This window comes from Barbus barbus, assembly GCF_936440315.1.
Source record: "Barbus barbus genome assembly, chromosome: 35".
Lineage (NCBI taxonomy): Eukaryota > Metazoa > Chordata > Actinopteri > Cypriniformes > Cyprinidae > Barbus > Barbus barbus.
The window spans coordinates 14,044,781-14,072,064 of record NC_136763.1 but is presented as its reverse complement, the minus strand read 5'-3'; the positions used below and the strand labels follow the sequence as shown (position 1 = coordinate 14,072,064).

The 27,284-nt window shown below is 37.1% G+C and overlaps 1 protein-coding gene across 1 annotated transcript in view; it reads left to right on the top strand.

Annotated features, from left to right (window-relative positions):
• Positions 1–23,147, top strand: part of LOC306855391 (forkhead box protein P4-like) — a 137,119-nt gene extending 113,972 nt beyond the window's left edge. Inside the window, exons 10-18 of the mRNA XM_079394087.1 lie at positions 1,150–1,237; positions 4,513–4,596; positions 7,389–7,590; positions 7,695–7,771; positions 8,050–8,151; positions 13,642–13,763; positions 15,430–15,496; positions 18,433–18,605; positions 20,173–23,147. Coding sequence (XP_079250213.1) covers positions 1,150–1,237; positions 4,513–4,596; positions 7,389–7,590; positions 7,695–7,771; positions 8,050–8,151; positions 13,642–13,763; positions 15,430–15,496; positions 18,433–18,605; positions 20,173–20,320 — 1,063 coding nt within the window. The 3' untranslated portion in view covers positions 20,321–23,147. The remainder of the gene's footprint in view (positions 1–1,149; positions 1,238–4,512; positions 4,597–7,388; positions 7,591–7,694; positions 7,772–8,049; positions 8,152–13,641; positions 13,764–15,429; positions 15,497–18,432; positions 18,606–20,172) is intronic.
• Positions 23,148–27,284: the final 4,137 nt, after the last annotated feature.

Genomic DNA, 27,284 nt, shown 5'->3' with positions numbered 1-27,284 from the left:
AGGACGAGACAGATGGCGTGAAGGAAAGATCCAAGATCGCAGACCCTAGAGTCCATCTTGGTGTCCAATCTTACACCATCACTTTAAGCTCTTACTTTTCTTTTTCGATTTTGCTTTCTCATTTGATTCTCAGCCCTGCATCATCTGTTTGTTTTGTTGTGTTGTTTTGGATTGCTTCATATAGAAAACATGAGTTGAATAACTATGGACAGAGCTCACCCATCTGAAGCAGCGCTTGATGAGTAAAACAAATGAAGTCATATCCAGGTGTTTTTTTTCCCCTCTTTTTCAACTCCCACTCAGAGTTCATGGCCTACGGCACTTTCTGACAAAAAAACAAAACCGTTTCCAAAATAATATCCCACTCCAGCTGCATTTCAACTGAATAACAGACATTAGGACACTCGTTCAGACCTAATATAGAGAGACGTTCATGTCTAAAGTTATTTTCTTTTCTTTCGATGAGTGACAATAAATACAATAAAACTTCTATGTTTTAGTTTTTTTCACTTTCAGCAAACAGCATGGTCGCATTCACTCATATGACACAATCCTCAGCGGAAAACTCTCTTTCCACATCTTTCATGTCCTAATATTGTTTTTATTTTCTTGCGAGAGGAAATTGAGTTTATACGCCTAGTGAAAAGTGTGTTTTCGAGTGGAAATCCACTATTGTTAGGGGTTTCCTCTGAGAGGGCCGTTGTGATCCCAAGAGAATTCCATTAAATGTTTCTTCTCCAAAATGGAAAAATAAACAGTTATCTTTGCTCGTATTTTGATGTGGTTATTTGTTTATGAGAAGTCATGGTTTGACGCAGCAACTGGATCTCTGATGCCTCAGTGACCTCTGTATTTGGGTTTAAGTGTGTGTGTCGTCAGGACATGACGCCCGGGCATGTACAGTAGTGTTGGCACGTTAGTATACGTGGCACAAACTTTGAGACTGTCCCAAAAGCCTGAGACACAGCCGTAAAGTGTGTGTGTGTGTGTGTGCACTGTATCAGGCAGGTCAGCAACACGGTTTGTGGCAGATGGTCCAAATATGCTTACAGATCTCCCTCTGGGAGTTTAGATCGGGTCGCGGATTGATATAGTAGACTGTGTATCAGGATATGTCATCACATGTTTGCATTTCTCTCTCTCTCTCAGGCACCTGAACAGTGAACACGCCCTGGATGATCGCAGTACGGCCCAGTGCAGGGTCCAGATGCAGGTCGTTCAACAGCTGGAGATACAGGTGGGATGCACGCACAAACGCAAAATCAACATTTCTCTAAAAATCTTGCAAACGCAATATTCAAGCTGCCCGACTACCTCTTTTCCTGTGTTTTCATTTACATTTGTGCAATTGTCAGATGCTTTATCCAAAGTGCGTTTTGGCCTTGTAATTATGTTGCAGGTACAGTAACTGTCAACTTTAGAGGATCAAAATTTGTTTACACCAATATTGTGCACGGATGCTGAGACTTGGTCTTCCAGAATGGTTTCACATACAAACCGCACTCTCACCCAGCTGGCATGATTTTCTGCCCTTTACATGTCACATGAGTTGATAGAGATCACTAGAGCTTGTAAAAGGAAGAGTGATGTAGAGTGATGTAGAGTGTGAGTGCGAGTGCGAGAGAGGAGGCCAGAATATCTGCCTTTGATGGATCCCAATTAGAGAGTTTCCCAGCACCTCTCTCATCTCTCATGCCGAGGACTCTCAGCAAGCACCACGAGCTGCCTGTCGCATGCATGTACACGGTGTCATCTCTAATGAGGGAGCTGATAAGGAGAAGGGTGGACATGGGAAGTGCTAGTGACTTCCTTTGACCACAGACTCCCTCCGTTCTCTGCTTCACTCTCCTGATGTTGGCTAAATTACAGTATTTTTTCTAATCAGCTGAGTGGTTTTGTTATTTTCAGTAGGGCAGCACTATTCATTTGAAAAATAACTGATATTACAATTTGGTTGTCCCAATTAATTGCTACTTAAAAATAACATGGCAATTTAAAATAAAAATTTAATTGTCCCTAAAAAAAGTTAATTCTTCTTATGATTAAATTTAATTATTGAATTAGCTGCATTCTAAAATAATAATTAAAATTAAAATTAATACAATATTTAAATAAATGAAACAAATTTGAACATAAATCCCTTGTCAAAATCAACAAATATCCAATTGAAACAATAATAAAAGTAAAATTTAAAAGATTATTCATGTTTAAAATGTTTAGAACATAACAGTAAAAAATCAACTGATGATTTGCTCTCTTCATTTTTTTTAGTGGCAGTCCCATTATAATAAAAAAAACACAGATGCTGTATATAAATTATTATCGTGCAGTGTAGACTTTATCAATAATAATTGGAATGTGTGTGTAAAAGTCCACAACTTTTCTTTCTAAAATGAAATCTTTCTAATTTTCAATTTTTGTTATAAATTTAGGAAGAATTTAGAGGAATTTTCAGTCTAAGAGAATGTACAAACAAGTAATGCAATGTGCATTTCATTGTAATCATAAATTATTTACGTATGACCCAGAATTGTGCTATGTTTAGTAGTGGACAATATTTTATTGTCCTTGTGAGTAATTTGTTTGGACGCAGAGACTGTCAGAAGAGCGTCTAGTGACGGTTAGGATTGGCAGACGCTGACAAGACATTGGTCGGTCACATTAGGTTGCATTAAAGAGACCGTTAGCTATGGGGGAGCTGCTCGACCTTTTCAAACACGCCAACCTAAAACGCAGCTCAAGTAACCTTACTGCACCTGCAGCGGTAGAATTCCTCTGTTTTTGGAGCTGTAAATCAACATCCCTTAAAAAAACAAAAAACATGTCTCGTGGACGGGCTTACATTGAGACGAGCACTTCAGACCCTCCAGCTTTACGTGGCAGAACAACTTAACATCATGACTGCCAGTCAGACAGACCTGGTAATTGGTCAGCTTCCCTTTTCTTTCCACGCCACCTCCCCTCCATGTTCTCCATCTCGTCTCATTCCCAAAAATAAACCCCTCACAACAAAGAGTGTTTCAAAAAACACTGCCCTGCCAGGCACGCGGGCAGCGAGCTCACTTTGTGGCCCGCAAAGCACGTTTAAACACGTGTCCAGATCGATGCAGGGTGATGAGAAGTGACAAGAGAGTCAGTCCACGTCCAAGCAGATTTCCTCTCACGTCTGCCTCCGTCCTGTCACCTACTCCCACCGCCCCAATGCCAACCCAGACCGACCAGAACCACCCTTCGCCAACCTGCTGTCTCTCCCAGCATTCCAGCTCAGTTTTTCCACTGTTTTTATTACCAGGCTGACCAGCATGGAGCTCATTAAACACACATATCAGCTAATGGGTGAATAAACAGTCCAGATCTGTGGATGACTTCAGCAACACCGGGCACAGCCTCAGAGCCACCAGCACAACACAACAACAGTCTAATCACATCCTGAGATTGATTTCATATTGTGGGGCTTTTGTTTTGACCACCCAGAAACCTTAGCATGGCTTAGCTATGCCCAGCAACCATCCATAATACCTTTGCAATCCTAAAAAGGCCACATTTGCTGCATTTTTAGAATATTTTTATTTTGATTAGCAGTCTCTTATTAGCAGTAAAATTCAACAGTCTATTTTTCTAGCACTTTTAGTGCCACAGAAAGTGTATGGAGCCAGTCTCCGAGCGTTCTGAGGCAGTGCGTCGCCCCCTGATTATGAGGGGCTGCCTGCCTCCACACTTCCTCTAAATGGTGGTTAGGAATGTCAAACGAGGACGAGTGTGGTTACAGGGCAAGTGTCTCTGAAAGAGACGCGGCAATCGAGAGAAAGAGGGAGAAGGATTGTGAAAGAGATGTTTTCTCCCAGAGGTATCAAGAGCTGTGAAACGGCATGTCAACATCCCTGTGAGCTGACTCAGTTAACAGGCAGAATGCAAAATTATCCTCAAAAGAGAATATCTGGAGTCACTCCCTCCTCCTCTCCGCGGCGCCCAAAAGAGCGCTATACACACTATGACGACACTTAGTTTTTAATGTGCTGTATTGGCATGACAAATAATTGTGCACTTATGCTGGCAAAGCTTTAACAGCTGCGTACAGAGAAAACAGTGAGACACAGAAATAGATCAAAACAGCAAATATAAATTAAGGAAAATGAGACAATATTTTGACATTTTTTATATATATATATATATATATATATATATATATATATATATATATATATATTTTTTTTTTTTTTTTTTTTTTTTTTTTTGCATACACAATTAAAAAGTGACATTTTTGTATAAGATATATTATTATTTATTATATTTATCAGTAATACGTCTTTTGCTGTTTCAGGTTTTCATGTTTTGATGCTGTAGCACCACAGAGTATTACATTTTTGAAAAAATCAAACTACAAATGACATTATTGTAGCTGTCAGTGCACATTAAACTGGTAACATGGAAAAATTTAAATACTTATACATATTCAGTTTAAATAAGAAAACGGCTTTTTTTCTAATATATGTGTGTATGTGTGTTCCCTAGCTGGCCAAAGAGAGCGAGCGTCTGCAGGCCATGATGACCCACCTGCACATGCGTCCATCAGAGCCAAAGCCTTTCAACCAACCTGTAAGTTCTTAACTTCTGTCTCATTCTTACTTCCTCTGATAACTTGTATTTTGATAGCGTGTCTCTCTTTTTCATGTGAAGTAACTGTCTGGCACACGTTATGATCAATGAATCAGTTGTGTGAGGCACTAAAGAGCGCTCTCTGTTGGAGAACGGCGGAAGTGCTGTGCTCTTATCTGCCGTCTTCTTGAATTGTGTTCCTGGAGAGCAGCTAAACTCGATAGTTTCAATGCAGTTTCATACATTTACCTGTTCAGCTTATCCTTGCACTTTACAAAAGTAATAAATCACTTTTTCAAGCAAGCCTTTAGGCACCTACAACTCAAGTGTGATAACATGCTGTAAAAATATATTTTTCATTGTTAGTTCACGTTAAATAATGCATTTCCTAATGTTAAGAAAGATGGACTCTTATAGATCAAGTTCTCTTTGTAGCAGCTACAGCTGGCCTACTTTCCTCCAATCCACTTTAGAAGAGTGTTTTTGTACTTAAAGACGCTTGTATTTATGCCACAGTGTTAATGAACGTGAGTGTTTTGGACTAGACTTCCTAGATATTCCACATCGCTGCTTCATACGGAGCCATCACAATGCGTTTCCCCCTCAAGCCACCAGCTGCCTGTGCAATTATTAGGAATCTAATGAATATTTCATGCTGAGATTGATGAGGAGTCTTATTAAAATACGAAGATGTTGAAATTAATTGTCAATTAGAAGTGGAGTGTCTTAATTTGTGGGGATATAAATGAAGGCGGAGGGCGAAAGTAGGCCGAGTCTCCTGTTTGGAGACAAATTCCACGGATCAGCCGCCATTAGACGGTAATGGGAAACAGTGACCGGGCCGGGCCGAGCGACATAGACGAGAACGAGGGAGAGAGAGAATGAAAAAATGATAATTGTGAGTGTGATCAAGAGAAAGAATTAGCATTAAGTGGTAAAGGTGAGCATTAGGGCGGAGCTTAGCACAAGCTCAAACCCATGTGTGGCATTGACCGCTATTAAGATCGTTGGGTGTTTGGCACAGCAAACTGGCACGGCTCCAGCGTTAATTAAGTACCTGTTAAACCATTTTGCTCCCCTAATTACTGGAGATGGGCCAGGTTGGCTCCTGTGGCAATGAGAATGGAGAGAAAAGAGGGCTGGCACTGTGTAATTCGCCATATTAGCGTCAACCCCGCTTCGTCCGCCCCTCCTCGCTCGCTCGCTCTATCTCTCGCTGCTCACACGTGCACATGATGGTTTTAATTAGAACAAAACAAGCAACCCCGAAAAAGACTCCCTGAGCGATGGGGAAAGCTGTTTCCTAGCACTCCGTGCCCGCCGAATCTAATTGGGTAGAGCAGGGCCACAATGAGGGCAGGTTACCGCAAGCGTTGTTTGTTGCCAGATTGTTGTTTTACCCCCTCCTACCATGTATCGCTTTGTTTTGCTCCTCTTGTGTGGCTTTAATTGCAGACAATGTGTCACCGAGGAGCCTCATTTGTGCGCGCGTTCCCGCGTGTGTCTGAGAAATGTGATTTGTGGGGTGCTTTGTTTGAATTTCACCGGTTGAAAGGGATCATCTTATAATGGAGTCACTGTGCCAACTGCTTTTGGCATGGATGTGCTGGCAAGGATCGCAGGATGCGCTTCTCACAGCGGGAGACCAATGACAATTTGAAGATGATTATATTTCCTGGTTGGTAATTGCAATGCTGGAGATTACTGTACACCACGAAGATGATACGAATTAGAAACGAGGCTGCGCTGAGACTTAACGTGTGCCAAATAGAGAGGGAAGGACATTTGTGTTTTGCACAGTCATTGTTTTGTACTATTTCTGGTATTATGTATATGCGTATAAATGTATGTTTATGTAAAACAAAAACAAGCAACTTAAAAGTTAACAACATTAATATTCATTTGATATATCGAATGCAATACAATTTTTCTTCTTTCCAAACATAACTTTTCAAGTTTTAATGCATTTCTTTCTATATTTACCTGAATAATACATATATAAACTCATTTAATTTTATGAAATTTGACAGTTGCAAATACAAAAATACTATTATTAATATTATTATATATTATAAATATGCTATTATATATAGTAAATTATTTGTTTATATATTAGATAGTTTTGTAAATATTAATGCATAAATTAATAATAATATTATTATAACTAATTCCAGCATTATTGTAATTGGAAAATAAACATTTCGATTTTGGAGTGAATTTCGATGTTGTGTATGTCTCATTTGATATCACTAAATTATAGTTTACTAAGGGTGAATAATATGAATTACCTTTCAAATGTTTTTCTTTTGTTTCTTTTATTCAGCATAGAAGCATTAGTTTGATGAAAATGGACAGTAAAGGCATTTATAATGTTACAAAAGATCAAATGGATCAAATAAATGCAACTTTTTTTAACTCTGTTCATCAAAGAATACTAAAAATGTATCATGATTTCCTTAAAAATATTAAGCAGTTATAATAATATCAATTATTGATGATAATTGGAAATGTTTTAAGCAGCAAATCAGCATATTGAAATAATTTCTTAACAATTATGAGACACTGAAGCCTGCAGTAATGGCTGCAGAAAATACCATAACAGGAATGAAGTACACTTTGAAATATATTCAAATAAAAATAAAAAACAGTTACTTTAAATGCATTTTAGATTGAGCGCCTTCTGTTGATAAATTACAACTTTTGAATGGTGATATGATACGCTACTGGTGAACGCATTTTGATTGGTTGTTTTTATTGCAAAGAAGTTTTCAATTTAGTTTCCTCCCGTTTAGCTGAACCTGGCCTCTAGCATGTCACTGTCAAAAAGAGAAAGTGAGGGGTTTCCTGAGGGCTTGCCTCATCCCCCCACCTCTGCCGCAACTCCCATCACCCCCATGAGGCAGGGACCCTCCGTCATCAGCTCCTCCAGCCTGCACGGAGTCGGGCCCATCCGTCGGCGCAACTCCGACAAGTTCTGCACCCCCATCGCTTCAGGTTAGCGTCCCTCCACATAAAATCTCGAAAAGATTATCATACTCTACATATCACTTTATACAACACTGAAATATGTATGAAATAACTTTGTCTGTCCGTTACAGAACTTGCACAGAATTGTGAATTCTACAAAAACGCTGATGTCAGGCCTCCATTCACCTATGCCTCTCTCATACGACACGTAAGTCAGCCTGTATGATGTAGAGATCTGGACTGTGTGCTCTTTGCTCCAGTGCACTTGAACGGAGTTCAGAGGTGTGTGCTGGTAACTAAGGATTTATGCGCATCTCTTAGCTCAGTGTCAGTCATGCTGAAACGTGCAGCACTATCCATAATGCACTGCCTGCCCGTCTGGAAACAGTCCATCAGCTAATGTCTTACTAATAACAGCCATTTGAATCGCCTCTTGACCCTTGCTCACTTTCTCTCTTCCGTTCTCTCTTGGCTTTATTCAACCAGGCCATTTTGGAAGCCCCTGACCGACAGCTGACTCTAAACGAGATCTATAACTGGTTTACAGGAATGTTTGCCTATTTCAGGAGAAACACAGCAACATGGAAGGTAATGTCCCATCAAGTGAAAGTGTCAATACATTTTACACAATAATACTTCAAGTACTAATTGTAAACGTTCCTATTCATCGCAGTGGCAGGTGCTTGGCTACCGCAGGAACCACCTGACGTTTTACACACATTAAGGTTGAAAAGTTTGGGCTCAGTAAAATTAATACTTTTATTCAAAAAGGATGCATTCAATTGATCATAAGTGACAGTAAAGACATTAATAATATTACAAAAGATTTCTGTTATAAATAAACACTGTTCTTGTGAACTTTCTACTCATCAAAGAATCCTGAAATCACAGTTTCCACAAAAATATTAAATAGCACAGCTGTTTTCAACATACTGTTTTAAGTAATAATTTATTTCAATTAAATTAGCGTATTAGAATGATTTCTGACAGATCTAATAATATAGGAATTAGTAATAATAATATAGGAATTAGAATAGAATTAGAAAGCATAACATCTTATTTTGCAGCAATTTGGTGTTTTATTTATTTATTTTATTTTATTAATTTAGTTTTTGTTAGAATTTTTTGTTCAGTTTATATATATATAAATATATATGCATACATTTAATATATATGCATACATTTTTATTATTATATACATACGTTTGTATTGTAAACTCTGTTTGGATAGTTTTGCAAATATTTTATCTCGCATCATCTCAACAGACCTTTATACCATAGGCAACTACCAGTCTACAGCAGTCATGCTCGCCTTCTAGCAATGAGGCAAATGGGATCCTTCTTTTATAAGTCTCACAGAGATAAAAACAGAGCAACAGACACAGCCCATTGTTCAACATGACCCAAACAACAATAAATCCACCCTTCATGCCAAGGGGTACTGCGGGTACAACAGAGATACGGCCTTCTATAGAGTTCCAATAACAGTGAGGTTATTAATGACGCCTGGCATCACACAGACAGCCAAGTTATGACCTGGCCATTCCCAGATCTGTTTTTCTTTGTTTTTTTGGTGTCCTGATGTGCTCTCCTTATTGTTTTGATTGTGTTATGTGGCGTCGGGCTGCCTAATGGTGTTTGGTAGGTGGGAGCAGGAAGTTCAAGTCTGACTCATTGGAGATTTCCTTTGCACTCCGTGCTATAACTTTCACTAAAAAGTGGTAAAACTCCCTCATTTCAGTTATGCAAAAATCAGTCAAATGGCTGCCTACTGTGTGTATGCTTATACCAACACAGTCTGTTTTATCATTCAATGGTCACGTAGCGTTGTAACTCTTATCAGACAGTTTAATTTGAATTGATTGATTAGCACGCGCCCCGCTGATCCGCAGCCGGTTCTGTATCAGCTCAGCATCTTCTGACCAGCTCCGACATGCCACACTCCACTGGATCCCGCCACAGCTGCTGTCATCCCTCCTCCCTCGTCCACCTGTGTGTTTTCACCCCAAGCTTTGATGCGCAATCAGCTGCTTTAACCACATGATGCTCTGTGTCATGCCACCCGAGGTGGGCTGAGCCAATACCAGACATGCATGTACGGGTGTTGCATGTGCACATTATAATATAACACTTTAAGTCAAACTTTAATGATAAAGCATATTTAAACAACAGAAGCTGAACAAAATAAATAAAAATAATAATAATATTACGTTTTTGATTTTTATTATTTAAAAAAATAATAGTAGTAATATTATTTTTAAATAATAATTATAATAATAATAGGAAGTTTTAGATTGCATAATTACTACTATTAATAATTAATTACTACTATTAATAATTAATAATGAATATTATTACTTAATAAAAATGCCAAGGTGTAAAGGTATTTTTAGATAATTAAAAAAAAAGTACAAAAAAACATGTTTAAGTTCAAAATGGTTATTGATTAATATTGATCTTACCTTTGAAATTTAGCCTCCAGTCATAATATAATACAATACATCAACAACAATAAAACATGTTTTTTTTTCCTTTTCTAATTATGTAAACATACTTTTATACCTTGATATTTTTAAGTAATAATATTAATTATTAATAGTAGTAGTAATGATGCAGTTAATAGTACAATTTAATTTAATTACTATTTGATTTATTACCTCATTTAATTGTAATTATAAAAACTCTATAACATGGTTCACTTTTATCTAAAATGACTTTAATATTTTTATTATTATTAAGTTTAACCATTATTTTCTTCATCAGTCATTTTACTTAACCAAGTTTAACTTTTATCTTACCTTTATGAAATTTAGCCTCCAGTCACCCCTCTCTCTCTCTATCACTCTTTCTGTCCAAAGTGAAGAGCGGTCATTAAAGGCCTGGGCTGCCCATGTAACCATCCCATTTAGCGGGCCATCTCCCCATCACCCTGCTTACTTCGCCCCTCAGAGAGATGTGCTAATACATCCCTCCCATCCACCCCCTCCCCCTGTGGACTAGGAACTTGGCATGGTGCTGTCAGGCCGGAGTGGAAACGGACACCGCAAAGAGTAGCTCACTTCCTGTCAGTCAGTCTCCTCATTAACCATTCACGTGGCCTATAGCCTGGAGCCTGGGCTGAGAAGGTGCTGCCCCACATTCAGCCAACACTGGCCCAAGGCTCATTTGTGTGCCTGAGCCTCTGGAGGAGAGGAAGTAGGGAGAGAAACGGAGAAGGTGAGGTGAGAGAGGGACCAAAGGAGGCTGAGGGCATCGAGACAGAACAGCGGGCTAATAGTCTTGAACCGCAGCGGCACCCAGGAGCAGTTAGTGAGCTTAGCCACTGAGAGTTGAGAGGAAGGAGGTGAAAGTTGCAGGAATATCTTTAACAACTCATTTCACTTTTATGAAATTTAACAATTAATGGATCCGTCTACTTTTCCTCCTCCACCAGAGCCAGATCTCTCTTTTTTTCCCCATCCTATAGTACCTTTTCACACTCTCTCTCTTCGTTTTATTTTAATAACTGCACGTTCTCACTTGTCTTCCTCTCTTGCCAGTCATTTGGCCTGGTATTAAATATAGAAATAGAGATTCATGTTCTCCGGTGCTCTTAATGGCCATCTATATTTCATGAAAAGTAAGGTCCGGAGAGTAGGGGAAGTCATTGATCAGTATGAGGGCGGCTTTTATTCACAAGATGGACACCAGCTGGGTCATTCTGCAAAACTGCTGCTATTTGTGTCCCTCATAGACTTAAGTGTAGAGCTGATGCTAACTTTTAGTAACTGCAACGTCCCCTTTATTTTCTTGGCAAATGTGTGCCACACATTGAAAGAAGTCTTGTATGCTCACTAAGGCTTCTTTTGTTTTGAACAAAAATACAGTAAAAAATATTGTGAAATAATATTACAACCATTTTTAGTTTAATATGTTTAAAATGTAATTAAAATCTATGATGGCAAAGCTCATTTTTATCGTTAATACTCCTGTCTTCAGTGTCACATGATTCTTCAGAAGTCATTCTAATTTTCTTCTCAAGAAACATTACCTATTACTATCAATGTTGAAAACAGTTGTGCTGCTTAATATTTTTGTAGAAATGGCGATACATTTTTTCCAGGATTTTTTGATGGATGGAAAGTTCAAGTGTGTTTATTTGAAATGGTAATGGTTCGTAACATAAATGTTTTTACTGTCACTTTTGATTCATTTAATGCATCATTGCTGAATAAAAAATAAATTCCTAACTTTTGAACTGTAGTGTATACAATTTATGTATTTTTTAAGTAATTTTAAAGTAATGAGCTGTTCTTTTAATACAATTTATTAACACAATTAATGAAGCATTATTTTTCTCATAGAAGGTTTAAAATCACAAAGTAATTATCAATCAGGAAAAGATGTCCGTTTCAAAGAATGCCCAGCTATAAATACCTATTTCTCAGCACACCTTTGTCTTATACACACCTCCTGCATTTTTTGTTTATGGAGATGTCTATCAGCAGTTTGTGCAATTCTCAATCTATCATTAACTTCCCCATTGCTTTTCTGAATTTCACAGCAGTAGTTTAACTAAAGTGGGAGATATTTGTCAGCCACACTGATAATTTATCTGGGCCTAGTTCTTGTAAAGAACATTAAAGGCTTATTTTTGTTGTCATACTCTCTTCCTCAGCACAAGATTCATCATGGCATCTGCACAAAATATTTCATTCCATATGTACACTGGTACTTTCTTTTGTATGACGCCACTATATATAGATTGAGCCTTGTCCTTGGTAAGCTGTGTAGCTTTTAAGCCCACTGTGCCTGAAATTGACCCATATTTACTTTCTTAATACATGTTCCTGGTCCTATGAGCGATTCAGTAATGAAAAAAAAAAGTATTTTGTAATATTTAAAAAAAAAAAAGAATAACCTGAATATCCAGTTTCACTCTGAACTTCAGAACACAGTTTAAAGCTGTACATTACATTTACTGTCGCTGTTCATTTCTAAGCTAAAAAAGGAGGCCATTGTATCATTCCTCTTCATGTGGACGCCGTCACCAAAGGAACCGAGACCCGTTTGACATCCGCATCAAGCGTGCCATCTTTCTAAAATACCCCTCCAGTCACTCATTCACTCTCACACACACACAGAGCCAGGCAGGCATTTTGTTTATGTCTGCAGAGGCTGACCCCCTTTAAATTGCTGCTAATGTTTTAACTGGGAGAATTAGTCTTTCATCACGGAAGGGAATGCAAATAAAATCGGTGAGGTGGCAGGCTGAAATTGGGGTCATACTCATTTGCAAAACTAAGCATCATCGCTCCTGCACGGGGAAATTTATTCAAAGGAGGGAGGCCTCGCCTGATTATGGCACTTGTAATTATGGTTAGGAGTGATTCCGGCATCAGCAGTCCCTCCCTCATGGATTCAGGGGGAAAAAAAGAATGCGTCGGAAAAAATACACAGGATTTAATTATACACGAATTAAAATTGGTAATGAAATTGGGCATGAACAAACTACAAATAGCAGATGAAAAGGAAGGGGCCTCCCTTGGGGGTGTTATTCTAGATAGTGGCTGATTAGTGAAATTTAAAATAAAAAAGCAGGGGGTGGGTTTGCTGATGGGAGGGGGGGGGGGGGAGGATAGTGCGCATCGTTTCTTATTTTTTTGCATTCAAAGATGGAGTTTTTTTTTATTATTTTTTTTAACTCCCCACTGTTATGATGGTGTGGCACCACATTGTCACTTCCCCTCAGTAGAATGTGCACTTAATTGGTTGTGTGTGTCTGTGAGATGGTGCGGGCGGGAGGGGACGGGTTCGAGATGGAGAGATACGCTTAGTCGACACGTCTCTGTCTGAGCTGTACAATCTTTTGTGCTCATCATCACGTGCACTCTTTTAATTAGAAAGCAGGTATAAGATTTATGCCATTATTAAGGGCTGTTTATATCAGGCCGTGCTATAATTGCATTTTCAGCAATGACAGCGACGCGGTCGCGATTCTGCTTAAGATACCTAGAGTGTTGAGTCGTGGCTGGAACTGGAAACTGACGACTTCTTTTTGCTCTCTTGTCTTCTCTATGTCCCGTCATTGTTACCCAGAATGCTGTGCGCCATAACCTGAGTCTGCACAAGTGCTTTGTGCGGGTCGAGAACGTCAAGGGTGCTGTTTGGACCGTGGACGAAGTGGAATACCAAAAGAGGAGACCACCAAAGATGACCGGGTATGAAGATTCAGACTGGTCACCTTTAAAGTTGACCCAAAGATTAAAATTCTTGTTGTTACAAATTATTCAATTAAATTGTTACATTTTCAGGCATATAATAAAAGTGAATGGGGACTAGTGTTGTCAAGCTTACCAAAAAAAAAATTTTAAATCACAATTATTTTTTTTCTGAAAAGAGGTGCTCTATCATCAAAACGGGAAGTGCAACCAAAAATCAAAAAGCCATGTCAATTAGAAAAGGTGCAGCACTCACTCTTAAAAAAATATCATAAAAGTACGATATTCCAATACTCCTGAATTGATAATACACTGGGGGAAAATCCTGTTACATTTACAGTAAAAAATAAATAAATAATGGCATCTGTGGCTGCTAGATATTCACTTAAAAAAAAAAAAAAAACAGTAGGGTGACATTAACAAGATATTAAGTGATATAATGATAATATATCTCTATTCAGAGTTAAATATAAGAGGCCTGTTCATAAAACATGGCCAATAATCGTATATAGATTGGTCATACTGTACACACAAAGACAAAAAGGTAACACACAACACTAAAATAATGCAATAAACATTAACTAAACATAAAATATAACACAAAACACCCTAATGTACATTACTGATAACAAACATAAAAAGAAACACATTTATTTATAGAAAATATAATCTGATGCGTCACACAGGGACCTCTGGGACTGTCCTTTTACTGTTTTTACCATAAAATAAATGACATTTAATAGTTTTTTTTTACATTGTAGCCGAACCAAAATAGAATTACTACTCAGTCATGATCTTCACCTCTGCTGTCGCTCAAAAAATCAAATATTGCATCCTGAGGCAAATTGCGTCAAGTTTGACGTGACCAATGACGTTTGATGTCAAATAGTTGTGCCGCCACTCTTGGCTTTCTTAAGAATGCCTGCTGAGACTTTCTGTAGCTTTACAGATTGAAATAGGAGCCTGTCTGAAGTCATACTAGTTGCAATAACCTGTGAAACACCGGCTTATAACAGCACTTTTTAAGTGAACACTATTTATTGAGTGGAAATCCCAAAAACAGGCTTTATTCCTGTAGCAAAAGCATAAGCTTGTAGGTCTGCTCTGTAAGCGGGGCTATAATCATTATTGGCATGTGTGATTACCCTAATGGGCTTCCCATCATTACCCTATTACTGACTCTCTAGTCAAAAGCACAAAGGTCTCTTTTGTGCCTCGCCTGCTTGTGTTTGGCAGTGTGTGCGTGTGTATTTGCGAGCCTGTGTATTTTTTCCGTCTGTGTCTACACTGTTTAGGGTACATTGTGAGCAGATGCACAGCAGAAAAGCGTGCCTGCTTGCATTTGTACAAACAGATGTTACACGCCATCTCAAGCTCTGCCAGAGAGACGACGGCAAATTACCCAGCCGACGGCCTGTGCGCCAGATTTCAGCCCTGTAGCACACAGACACAAAAGCGAACAAACAGTAGTGTGTGCAGTATATGCTGTGTCAGAATGCATGTGTTGCTCTCCATTGTTTAACTTTTCTATTTATCTCTTGTAAATAGAATAGTGCCTCAGCATTTTTCACGGGTTCGGGAGCTTTTTTTAACACATGCTCCGGTCAGATGTGTTTTGTTGTAATCCACACATGTACTTAATCACCCTCTCTCTTCTCCTTCTCAGAAGTCCCACTCTTGTGAAGAATATGATTTCTGGGCTGGGATTTGGCTGTCTGAACGCCAGCTATCAGGTGAGTGCGTGCGTGCTTTCATTAGATCAAATCGACACCCTTATGCATTCATCATTGAAAATGATAGAGGACTGTAGCCCGATATATTAAAATGTAGATTTTTAAACTCATCCCAAATTTTTTATTATTATTTTAAAAATGTTTATTTATAAATATATTCATTATATTTATTTATTTATATGGTTAAATATTTATTTTGTGTTGAGCAATCACAAAACTCTTTTGAGTGAATAATTCTTTTGAGTTGGTTGATCATTGAATCTTTTGATTGTCTGATTTGTAAATGAATCTCTTAAGCTGTCTCGAACCAGTTCAGAGTCTGGACTAAATCATTCATTAGCAAATTGGTTTTAATTAGAATTTGCATGGAAAATAAAATCTTTAACAAAATAAAAATGTCTAAATATGACTATACATTTTTCTAGAGCTCAGAAATATTTTGTCTGCTAAACATTAAAGTAAAAGTTGCCGTAGTGAGATCTGATATGTGAACGAATCATTCTTTTCAATTTATTTTAATTGGTATAAATGGTTCATGAGTGAATCTGTTTGAATGAGTGAAGTAGTTTTAAACAACTGGAAAGATCCTGGAAAATTAATTCCTTAGAAAAGTGTGGGAATCCTGCACGGATCAGGCCAGATCAAGCGCACAAGGGCACTGATAATAATTTCCTCTTCTAATTAGACACATCTCCCTAACCTCCTCCGTTCTCCTCCCTCCATCGCACACGCGCTCCCAGCCAGCCATATGTGATTTATAGCATCAAATATTTGTCAATGAAGGTCACAGCATAAAATTAGTGTCTGTCCTAGAAAATCCATCTGAAACCCATGGTGTCACCGCAACTCTCGTTCTGAGCTTTCGGAGCCTGGCTCTGTGTTTCTGTGTTTGTGTGTGTGTTTTTCCCAAGAACGCTGTGTGACAAGACAGAGATGGATCTGGGAGGTTAGCCTTTGTGCTTGAGTCCTGGTCTGGGTGTGTGAGCATGTGTGGCGCTCTGTCAGGTCTGCGCCCATCCATCTCCTCACAGGACAAGCAGTGTCAGCGCCTGACAAACAAACATCCCAGCTAATCATGGGCCAGCACACATACACACACTTCCAGCGGCCTGGCCCAGTTTGTCCCATTCTGACCCCGCAGGCCATCTCTATGGAAATGGAACTGCTCATCCTGAAAAGGCCGCACATAAACTAGCCTTTAACAAAAGAGCAGACACACAGTGGAGATCTCTGGCACAACAACGCCCTACCAGAATTTCAGAGAACTGTGGTGCTCTGCTGTTTTCCATTTGTAATTCCTTGAGTGTGTTTTAGTCTGCATATGGTAGGCATAATCTTGCCCGAAGTTGACCTTTTAAAAGTGATTCAACCTGGCCATCTCATTAAACAGGCATTAAGCATGTTTACCTATTAGATCTGTCTGTTGTTGCCAAAATCGTAGGTGGCTTCCAGTTAATTATAGTTAAAGGGTAAAAAATAACCCTTATTTGGTTCACATCCTTTAACCCTTATGTGACCCTGATCATCTTTCTCTCCACCACCGAGTCTCCACAGAATCAGAATGGATTTCCCTCAAACTCTTTCTCTTCTCCCTCTCTCTCTCTTGCCTTTTCTTTCTCTCGGTGGCATATTTTGGGCAGCCACTACTGTTTGAATTGACATGAGTACCACATAAAAATTTCAGTTCAGAATCATTTTCCGTTCCACCTTTCCTCATGCATTAAAATATCCATATGCCTAGTTGTTTATGTAGATTTGTACTGTATGTAGTAATATTAATCATATGAATTTAACATTTACATGCATGGATTTGCCATTACTTCTGCCTTGGATCGTGAAGGTTTTTTTTTTTTTAGCAGTTTATGGTAATATAATTATGTATCTATAAAGCCAGTCTGAGTGTGCAATGTAGTCAACAGAAAATATGATTTTTTTAAGAAACAGATAAAAACTAACTTTAAAAATGTACAACCTAGTTCTAAATAATAATTCAAAGATGAATGATGCAGTGAATGATGATATATTTAGGATTATTATAAATAATATTCTTTAAGTCGTCATTAAATTAATTTGTAATTAATTACATTTTAATTATGTAAATACAATTAAGGTTACACTTTATTTTAAGGTGTCATTATAGTGTAATTATACATTTAAGTACAAAGTGACATTAACTACATGCACTACTATATGGTTAGGATTAGAGTCTAGTTTAGGGTTACTTGCATGTAATTGCGCATAATTAATTGTTATTATAATAGTAAGTACATGTAACGTGTAACAAAGACACCTTAAAATAAAGTGTTACCAAAATTAAAATGAAGTGAAATGCTAGTGAAATAGCAGCATTTTTACTAGTGTTTTTTTTACAATTTTGTACCCCACTGTAAGTATCACTATCTTCTGTTACAGTTTTTACTTATTTTTTTTATTTTTAGGGTGTAAAAAAATTAAGAAAAAAATGAAAATAAAGTATAACCAAACAATATAATATACTTTAATGTATTAATGAGTTTTGGAGATGAGCACATGTGTAACAGTAGTGTGAGCTGGTGCGTTCCTGGTTATTTCAGCGAGCAGTCAGGTCTGTTGTATGGAAGCGAGGAGACCCCTAGTGGTGACACAAACTAACCTGCTGCACCACTGCTGCCAGGACACACAGATTACATCTATCCAGTCTGCACATTTATCTTTTAGTAATTAGTATAAATTTAAAATCAATAAATATACACTATTGTCTGTGTAAAAGTGGCACCAGAGGGCTTTGTGCTTGATTCCACCTTGCAGTCATCTTCCTCAACTTATGTGACAATATTTTCATTCAATGACCTTTCAGACAACTGTAATATCAACAGTGCCTTATGATTTTAAAGCAATCATTGCATCTCTCTTAACTTTTGAGAAAGTCAAAAAATACTTGCAAATTGTGTGTACAGGCAGCACTTGCGGAGAGCAGTCTTGGTCTTCTGAACAGCCCCACCCTGATGAACAACAGCACAGGTGCGAGCCTCAACATGCTGCACGTCGGCCACGATGATGTCAGCAGCACTGTTGAACAAGTCAACAGTAATGGCAGCTGCAGCCCTGGCCTTTCTCCACAGCAGTACGGGTAAGACTAGTCAACTCCCAGCTAGTGTATGTAGGGTGTATTTCTAATGAAAATTCAATGCACTCTCATTCCAAAGTTTGAGATCTGTAAGATTTTTAAAAATGTTTGTCACTTTTTTTTCTCACCAAGAAACATTTATTTGATCCAAAAATACAACAAATTTTATATTTTATATAACTGTTTTATATTTTAATATATGAAGAGTTTATTTGCAACATAGATAACTCCGTTTTTTTTTTTTTTTTCAAAATCATTTTATTATTTTATCATGTTTTTATTGTGTTAGCTGTGTTTTTTAGATATGTTTTACCTAATCAAAATAAACCAACTGCAGTTGATTGAGATTAATCAGAATGCACAATGAAAAAACTTGAAAATTGTTAAAAACGGAGTTACCTGTTTTTGCAAATTAACTACAATTCTGGTTAATTCATATATTTAAAATGTATTTTACTTTTGTGATGCAAAACTGAATTTTCAGCAGCCATTATTTTAGTCTTCAGTGGCACATGATCCTTCAGAAATCATTCTAATATGCTGATGTGGTGCTAAAGAAACATTTCTTTTTATTAATAATTTTGAAAATAGTGAATATTTAGTATTACTGCCCAATATTTTTGTGGAAACCATCATATATATATATATTTTTTTTTTTTGGAAATATCTTTGTCACTTTTGATCAATGTAATGCATCCATGCTGAATTTTACTTAATGATTACAATAATCATAATAAATGTTATAAATAAAATAATAACCTATATAATAAAAATATATAATAAATATTGAAATATTAATCCTTATTAGGGATGCACCAAAATGAAAATTCTTGACCAAAGCCAAAGGCCGAACAAAATGAAACAATGGAATACCGAACATGTATTTTGACAATTTTTTTCACCATTGCATAAGTTAAATAGCCAATAGTTAAATAAGTTAAATAGTGCTTTTTACTGTTTTGTCTTGCTTTTCAAAGAAAAAATCTATTACAAAATCATTTTAAAATATTTACTTAACACTGAACATTTTTTTAACATTCTAGCAGATATTATACCAAAAAGGCACAATTTAACTTAAAATTAATAATTTAATAAAATAATAGATTTGAGCCATTTTTGAGACCCCCTTCTTGAATCAGTTATGTATTTTTAACTGTACAAATAAATGCAGCCTTGCTGAACAGAAGAGAATTCTTTTAAAACATTAGAAAATATTACAGATCCCAATTTGAACACTATGTGTGAATGTTATAATAAATGTATTAATAGAGCCGTTGTAATTATTATTATCATTATTGTTGTTTTTATTTTGAAAATTCATAAAAATGTTACTGAGCACCCCATTTTAATGAGACCACTGGGGGGGTTTGGGTTGCTAACCCTAACCCTAAAAAAGCTATTTCGGTGTTCGGCTGAATAATTTCGGTTTGCCGAACATACGGTGCATCCTTAATCCTTAGTGAAATATAAATGATTAAAAATGTATCTACATTTAAAATATTGTTTTCTATATTTGAAAGCAATTTAACCATATCTCAAACTGACTTTTTGCATGTTATTTCTGTTTCAGACACCACGTCCACGTGAAGGAGGAGCCAGCTGAGATGGAGGAGGACAGCAGACCCGTGTCCCTTATGGCATCTGTCACTCAAAACATGAGCATGCCCGGTGATGAGCGTGAAATGGAGGAGGAGCTTCCCACAGAGGAGCTGGAGTAGGAGGAAGGCTTGATGGAGGCAGTGCTCACTGGCCCTGTCCTTCCCTTCCTCATATTCTAGATGTTCAAGATCAAGTGAGAAACAAAGATTAAAAAATCAACTACAACTTCAAAAACCAAAACAGGGTTAGACCTCATCAGTTCACAATGCAAAAACACATCCCCCCCCCCCCCCCCCTTAATTTTTGTGTCCTCCGTCAGTACCCTCAAAAAGGCCCTTTGAGCAGCTGTGCATTGTGTCCTCCTGTATTTTGAAACATGGTCTGATAGAAGTATGGACCACTGTATCTAAAGCTACTGAGGAAAACCTGACGTCAGTATACAAGCTTATTAACTCACTCAAGGTTTCTTTACTTTAAGTCTTTTTTAGCTTTAATTTTTATGTTCTTTGGGCCTGAGAACACTGCTTTTCTATGGGATAAAAACACTGCGGTGATTTACCTCAGAAAGATGTTTGAAAAAGATGACAAACACACATCTTTAGAATGACTTCTGATTTCAACCGGATTTTTGTACTTGTTCGAGGGGATGCTGCAAGACTCAGCAACTTTGCGGTCACACAGATAAGTTTGCCACTCACGACAAAGACAAAGACTGAAAGAAAATGAGCTGAAAGACTGGCAATGGTGTCCTTGCCCACCTGACCAACCCTTTTTTTTTCTTCTTCTTTTTTTTTTGTCTCCCTTACATGACTGGACTAGAGAAACAGGGGACACGTTCTGTCTTGAGGCTGTGTTAGCCTCCGATCAGACGGCGGATGCTTGCGCTGTCCCCATCTTTATCTGATGGTATCTGCAAGAATCTGCCCAAACGTGTTTTTCCCCCTCGCTCTTTGTCAGACTAAACGTAGAAAATGTTGCTACCCCCAAAAAAGGCATATTTCAGGAAAAGGAACTTTTTCGCTGTTGTTCTCCTGTGGTGCTGTTATGACAGCCAGACTGACATGAGGCTTGTGGAGGACCGGCTCAGAGACTTTATTGACTGTATCGTTGATTATTATGTGTTCAGTATCTTTCCATTTCGTTTTAATTTCATAGTCATTTATTTCTAAAGGATCAACAGTTTTTCATTGTGATGTAATTCAACTATTATGTCTTCTGTTAATGATTGTTTTTTTGTCTTTTAAATTCTCTCATCATTCCAAAAAGGGGTTACATTTGGGAGAGAAGTTCCAAAATCCTTTATTCTACAAACTCCACTTCAAAATTGATCCTAGCATTGGATCACGAGTATTGAGGATAGCACTTAGCGTTAAGTGAAAACTTCCAAAACAGAACCACCGATGAAATATAACGTGAAATACCAACAAAACCACTCAAACATTTCTATAGCAGAGAGAAGCTGAAACTAAAGAGACAGCGGTGGAATACATATTGCAGGGCTCTTTGTAAGATCCTAGAGGGAAAAAAAAAACTTTATAGGCACTCGTATCTCTCTTATTTTTTCACAAATTTGCTTCATTTGTTCATTTATTTAGAAATTTTAGATCTTATTTTCCCAGATTTGCACCATTTACTTTGTTTCAGAATTTTCTGTTGTAGCCAATTGATATCAGCTGCGATACAAAATATTGCTTTAAGATAAAAGATAACAAGGTCACGGAATACCTCAGACCACAGTGTTTGCCCCCTCACGCTGTTATTACAAAGGGGATTTGTACTGTGGCTAACCAACACGGTGACTCTCTCTTTATCAGTTCAAAGTTCTATAATTACTAGATATATAAAAGTTATTTGAAATCCACTGTGTGAGTAGAAAGTGTCCGATTAGCATGTGAGATTTTGCTTTCGCTGAACTATAAAAAAAAAAAAAAAAAACTTTTCTCAGTAGTGCCATGCCAAATTTCGAGTTTTAATTTAATATATGTTGCTTTTTCAGTTTTTTCCCCATTTACTTTTGTTACAGGTAACCAAAGAGATATTAGGAAACCAAAAACTCTTTTTTATTTATCATTTCTTCTTCCTAAAAAAACTGGCCAAAAGAACACAAACGCATCATTTGAATATTTAATTTTCCTTTTTTTCCCAGTTAAATCATTTGTTTTTTGACTTACACTACAGAGCATTCCAAAAACCAAAGTGTAAAATTGCTTTTTTTAAAACAGAAAACTGTTTCAATATACGTTAACCTAATGAGTTCTTAACACTACATATGTTTAAAGGCCAAAAAACAAACCGAAAAGGAAACAAAAAGCAAAAAACGCAGTATTAACAAGCCTCTCGCGGTTCTTTAGTTAATGTACAAGCACTTACGATCTGAGAAAGGAAGCCCTCTACCCCATCTTGTGCTCAGGCAATTGCAGTGTTGAGATGCAGTCTTCACTGTCTCAGATTGAAAAGGACTTTACATGCAAAAGGCACTTGAATAGCAGTTGATGTACTTTGTGAGACTAGAAGCCAGCAGCAATTACTCAGCATTATGGTTTACTTCAATTACCAGTATTTCACAATTAAATGCAGTTCAACGAATACCAAAAAAAGCAGGCAAGCACTTGCTTGTTATGCTTACTCTGCCTGTTGAACAGTATTATTTACCACACTAATAATGGATGGCTGATAGGGACTCTTTTCAAACCTGACAGGAATCATTTTAAGGACTGTTTCCACTTTTTTTATGTTGGAGGATCCTTCTTTTTGCTTTTAAGCATGGTCTGACGTATCTGGTCTTTATGTTCATTTCATAGACACCTTCGAAACACCTTCAAAGAAATAAAACCAAAAATAATGCTACCTCCTTTTAAAAAACGGTTCACAAAATAGATAGGCCAATGAAAGTCACCAATAGACATACAAAAGGTGTAACTCCCTTCTAGTTTTTCATTCATCCACAAAATACTAAAAATTACAAATTAAAACGCAAACACACATTGTCGAAAAAACCCAAAATGTTTATTGTTGCATAGCTGTGAACGGAGCTTGTCAATTCCTCTCATTACCAAATTCATTAGCATGAATGGAAACAAATAAACGAGATACAACAGGGGGGAAAAAGACGACTACCTCTCCATCCCCTCCAAAAAAAATAAAAAATGCTGAGTCCTGTTAAGTATGAAGCATTAAGTGGTCAACATGTTTAAAAGGGTCTACTCCAAATCACATATTCCCCACTTTAAGTGATCTATTAGCATAGTGTCTATGTACAGGTCCTCTGTGCGGAGGCTTAATTGTGTGTTCTAATTCCGCATGCATAATGAGAGGCCAGGCCAATGAGAGCCATCGAGCTGGCCGGTCATTAGAGCGTACTCAATGGGCCAGTCAGTTGGGTGTCAAAAATGATGATAGGCAGAATGCATTAACGCAGGCCACTCTCGCGCAGACCCCGCTTCCCAATTAATGCAAAGTGTAGCTTTGTGACGGCGATGGAAAAATACCACGCGCGCACACACACACACGCACACACACATACACCACCATCCCTAAGAGATCATCACGCTCCTGCTAAAACGGGCCTTTATTTTTACCACGCGACGAAACCAAAATATCCAAAGAGAACCAACGAGCTTGTGCTACAAGAACTGAGGATTGCAAAGGAATTTAAAAACTCACGAATGAATTGCTGCATTCACTAAATAGACTACAATTGTGCTTTAAGGTACACGTGTAAACAAAGCTGTTTTGTAAGATGTGGACTGAAACGCATCAGTGGTGATCGCCATGACTCCTTTGTTACTTTTACACACGTTGTAATGATGTATTCTTGTATATTACCGCTCGGCTTAGCTCTCAAGGGCATTCCCTCCTTTTCGTGTTTCCTTTACTTGTTTTCGTTTGGCTTTTATTTTTTCTGCACCTGTTTTTAGCTATTGTAAAGTTTTGAGCTCAGAATTCCTATACTGTATTGCTTATGCTAAAGTGTATGTATTTATCATATTATGTGCTGCAGGTATCATGGTTAAATTTTGTTTTCCTTTTTTGGTTTTGTTTTCCCAGTTTTCTGTCCTAAAACGTCTGGGACGATGATTTTTTTTAGTGTATTATCTCTCGAAAAAAGACAGATTAAGAGTTAGATATGTGGTTTAGGTAACACACCTGTTTGTATATTTATCTTAGCTAGGTCTATTTTGATACTTTTGTCTCTGTAGTGCATTTATGCATTTTTAAGGAAAAAAGAGAGAAAACAAACTAAAAAGTTGAACTCATTGTGTAATGATACCTCAGAGGGATTTTTCTCATAAGACAGGACCAAAACTTCAGAAAAATAATGAAAGCGAAAAAAAAAAACATTGAAGAAAAATGTGTAGCCCTCTCTTGCTTATAAGAAAGAGCAACTTTAAGGTTTTTTTTTATTATTATTATTATCATTATTGGTCCTTTTAGGTGCCAATATGTGTACAGACTCCCTTTAAAGTCAAATCATTCCTTTATTTACCATGAGCACTCAAAGCTGTCTCTCATAAGGCAATAGCGCTCCAGATTTGTATAGAAATTCCCTGAGAAAGTGGCTCTCTTTGGTTGAATTATGCCGATCGAGAGCGACTTTCTAATTTTCTGGCTTCTCTGCACCCTTCTGGTTCTAAAAAGCCATGCTTTCAGGCACTCAGATAGATAAAAGTCACACAGGCTATTTTTGACCACTGTTTGCCATTTGCTGTGAAATTGGTGTGGCTTTTCCATAGTAGCATACCAAATAAGATTGTGAAAAGGCTTTTAGAAATGCAGTTCATCGTCAGTGACCACCAAAGGGATTGTGGCTAGATTTTTGTATTCCAAATCGATCAAGTCTGCCACAACTGTAACCAAACAAATGCTTGACGAAGGTGACAGCAGTATTTTATGTCTTGTCTTACCCACACCCTCATGCCGCCTCAGAGCTCCATTGCCCTGTGATGAATAGCTTTGAGCTGCCGTTTTCTAAGTAAAGGCCCCTTGCAGGTGAGCTTTTGCCTGATGGTATTAACTTCTTCGGCCAATCAAATGGAACTACCACTTCAACTCCTCTCATTGTATTTTTACGAATGTGTGTACATTTACAGCAGTGACTTTTATGTACTTTAGTTTCATTTTAACTTGTTTACTTCTCTTTCATTTTTTTATTTTACATTTGTTTTGCTTTTTCAGAGAAGATTTGGGGGAAGAATAGGTGATGGCTTTTGAAATGGTATATAAAAAAAAAGTAAAAAAAAAAAAAAGGCATCTAGCCATCCACCTTTGTCGTTCTAACCCCCGGTGACCATGTTTATGCCAGTCACTGCCGTTTTTCTTCATGCTGTATAAAAAAAAAAAAAACACATATATCTGTGTATTTGTAACCTGAATCTTCTTGTGTCTGTCCATGCAGACAATAAAAAACTGTACAGTAGGTCTAGTTGCATGTAATCTGTACTAATTATTGACAATGGCATTATAAAATGCAATAAAAATACTTATTACACTGTCATAGGCTTTGTATTGTAACTTACTTTCTATATTTTCTACATTCAATGGTTTAATTGGAATTAACAATATATTTTCATAAAGGATTTTTTTTCATCTTTCTCAAAAACGTTTTTTCAAAAGAATACACACATGTCCCTATTTTACTGTATGTGTATAATGCAGATCCCTATTGCTGTATCTGTTTATAATATAAAGGAAGTTATGGAAGTTGAAATTATATTATTATTATTATTATTATGCATAATATTAATTAAATACAAATATAGCAATAGTAAATATAAAGTACATTTTATATGTTATTTAATTTTTTTTTTGAAATATACTATTAATGTGTTGCATACAGTAGAGTGAACTAACATTTTCATTTATGGAAAGTAAATTGCAGCTAATATTAATAATAATAATGATAATGCCTGAACAGAAATGTTCCTTAATCTACTAAAAATATATCACATAGATATATTGTCAGCCATTTTAAATTCTTATATTTCTAAATGTCACAAAAAAAGAAAAGAAAAGAAAACACTGCCCTATAAAGAGTACAGTCACACACAAAAAAATTATATATATATATATATATATATATATGAGAGAGGGTAATCGCCCTTTGGTGGATTAGATGTAATATCACTCTGTGAATGGTTGAAATATCTTTCAAAAAATCATCATACACCAGAGGATTAATATCTAATTCACTTTTAAAACTTTTGGCAAGAGAGTCTGTTCAAACATTATCAATCTCTGTAGTATCAGCTTGTCGGAGCTTGTGCTGTTTCTCTCATAGACAGCCTCAAAAGTAGTTCACTGTGTGTGAGGTGCAGAAAATGTGCTCTCAGTTGAGAGCAAGCAAGGGAGGTTGATTTCCTTAAAACATGCAACATGCATGTGACACTTTGTCTTTGGTATAGAGCGGGTGATTGAACCAGAAAGCAGGGGCCTCAACTTCAAGGAAATGGGGTGTCTACAAAGCACTTGCCATTCCAACTTACTTAAGAAGAGGAACATCATGATCTGATCCATTTGATGTTATTTTTGGGATAGGGGACTAGATAGATGAGGCACAGGAGAAAAAAAAATACGACAGCAGTTGTGTCTTTATGTTAGCTCTGTCTATGGTGTATTGAGTAATAGGGTAATGTTTGCAATTACCTCTTTGCCTTATAGCATCCAGCTAATCACTCAGTTATGTAATTTACTGCTCATATTTAAACTGAGCGCAAACCCCCTCTCACATACTTTAAATTCTGTTGAGTACGCTGTAGAATGACTGCCAGAGTATGAATGGAGATAAAAATATTAGAATATTATATATATTAGACATGTGAGAACAATGCATCTTTTCTGCATGGCTTTGTATTTTAATAGCTACATTAAATATTGATCTTGTCAATTAATTATTGTCAAATAAAAAAAGGGAACAATTTATAAAATGCTATAACTATATGCATATTATTATTTTTATTTTTATTTTTGTTTGCTGCTGTTGCATTGTCTAGTAGCTCTGCAGTCTCAGACTGACAGTGTGGTGGCAGTACATCAGGTTCATTCAGATCAGCAGGCTGAGAACTTTTAGGCTTGTGTTAAAGTGTG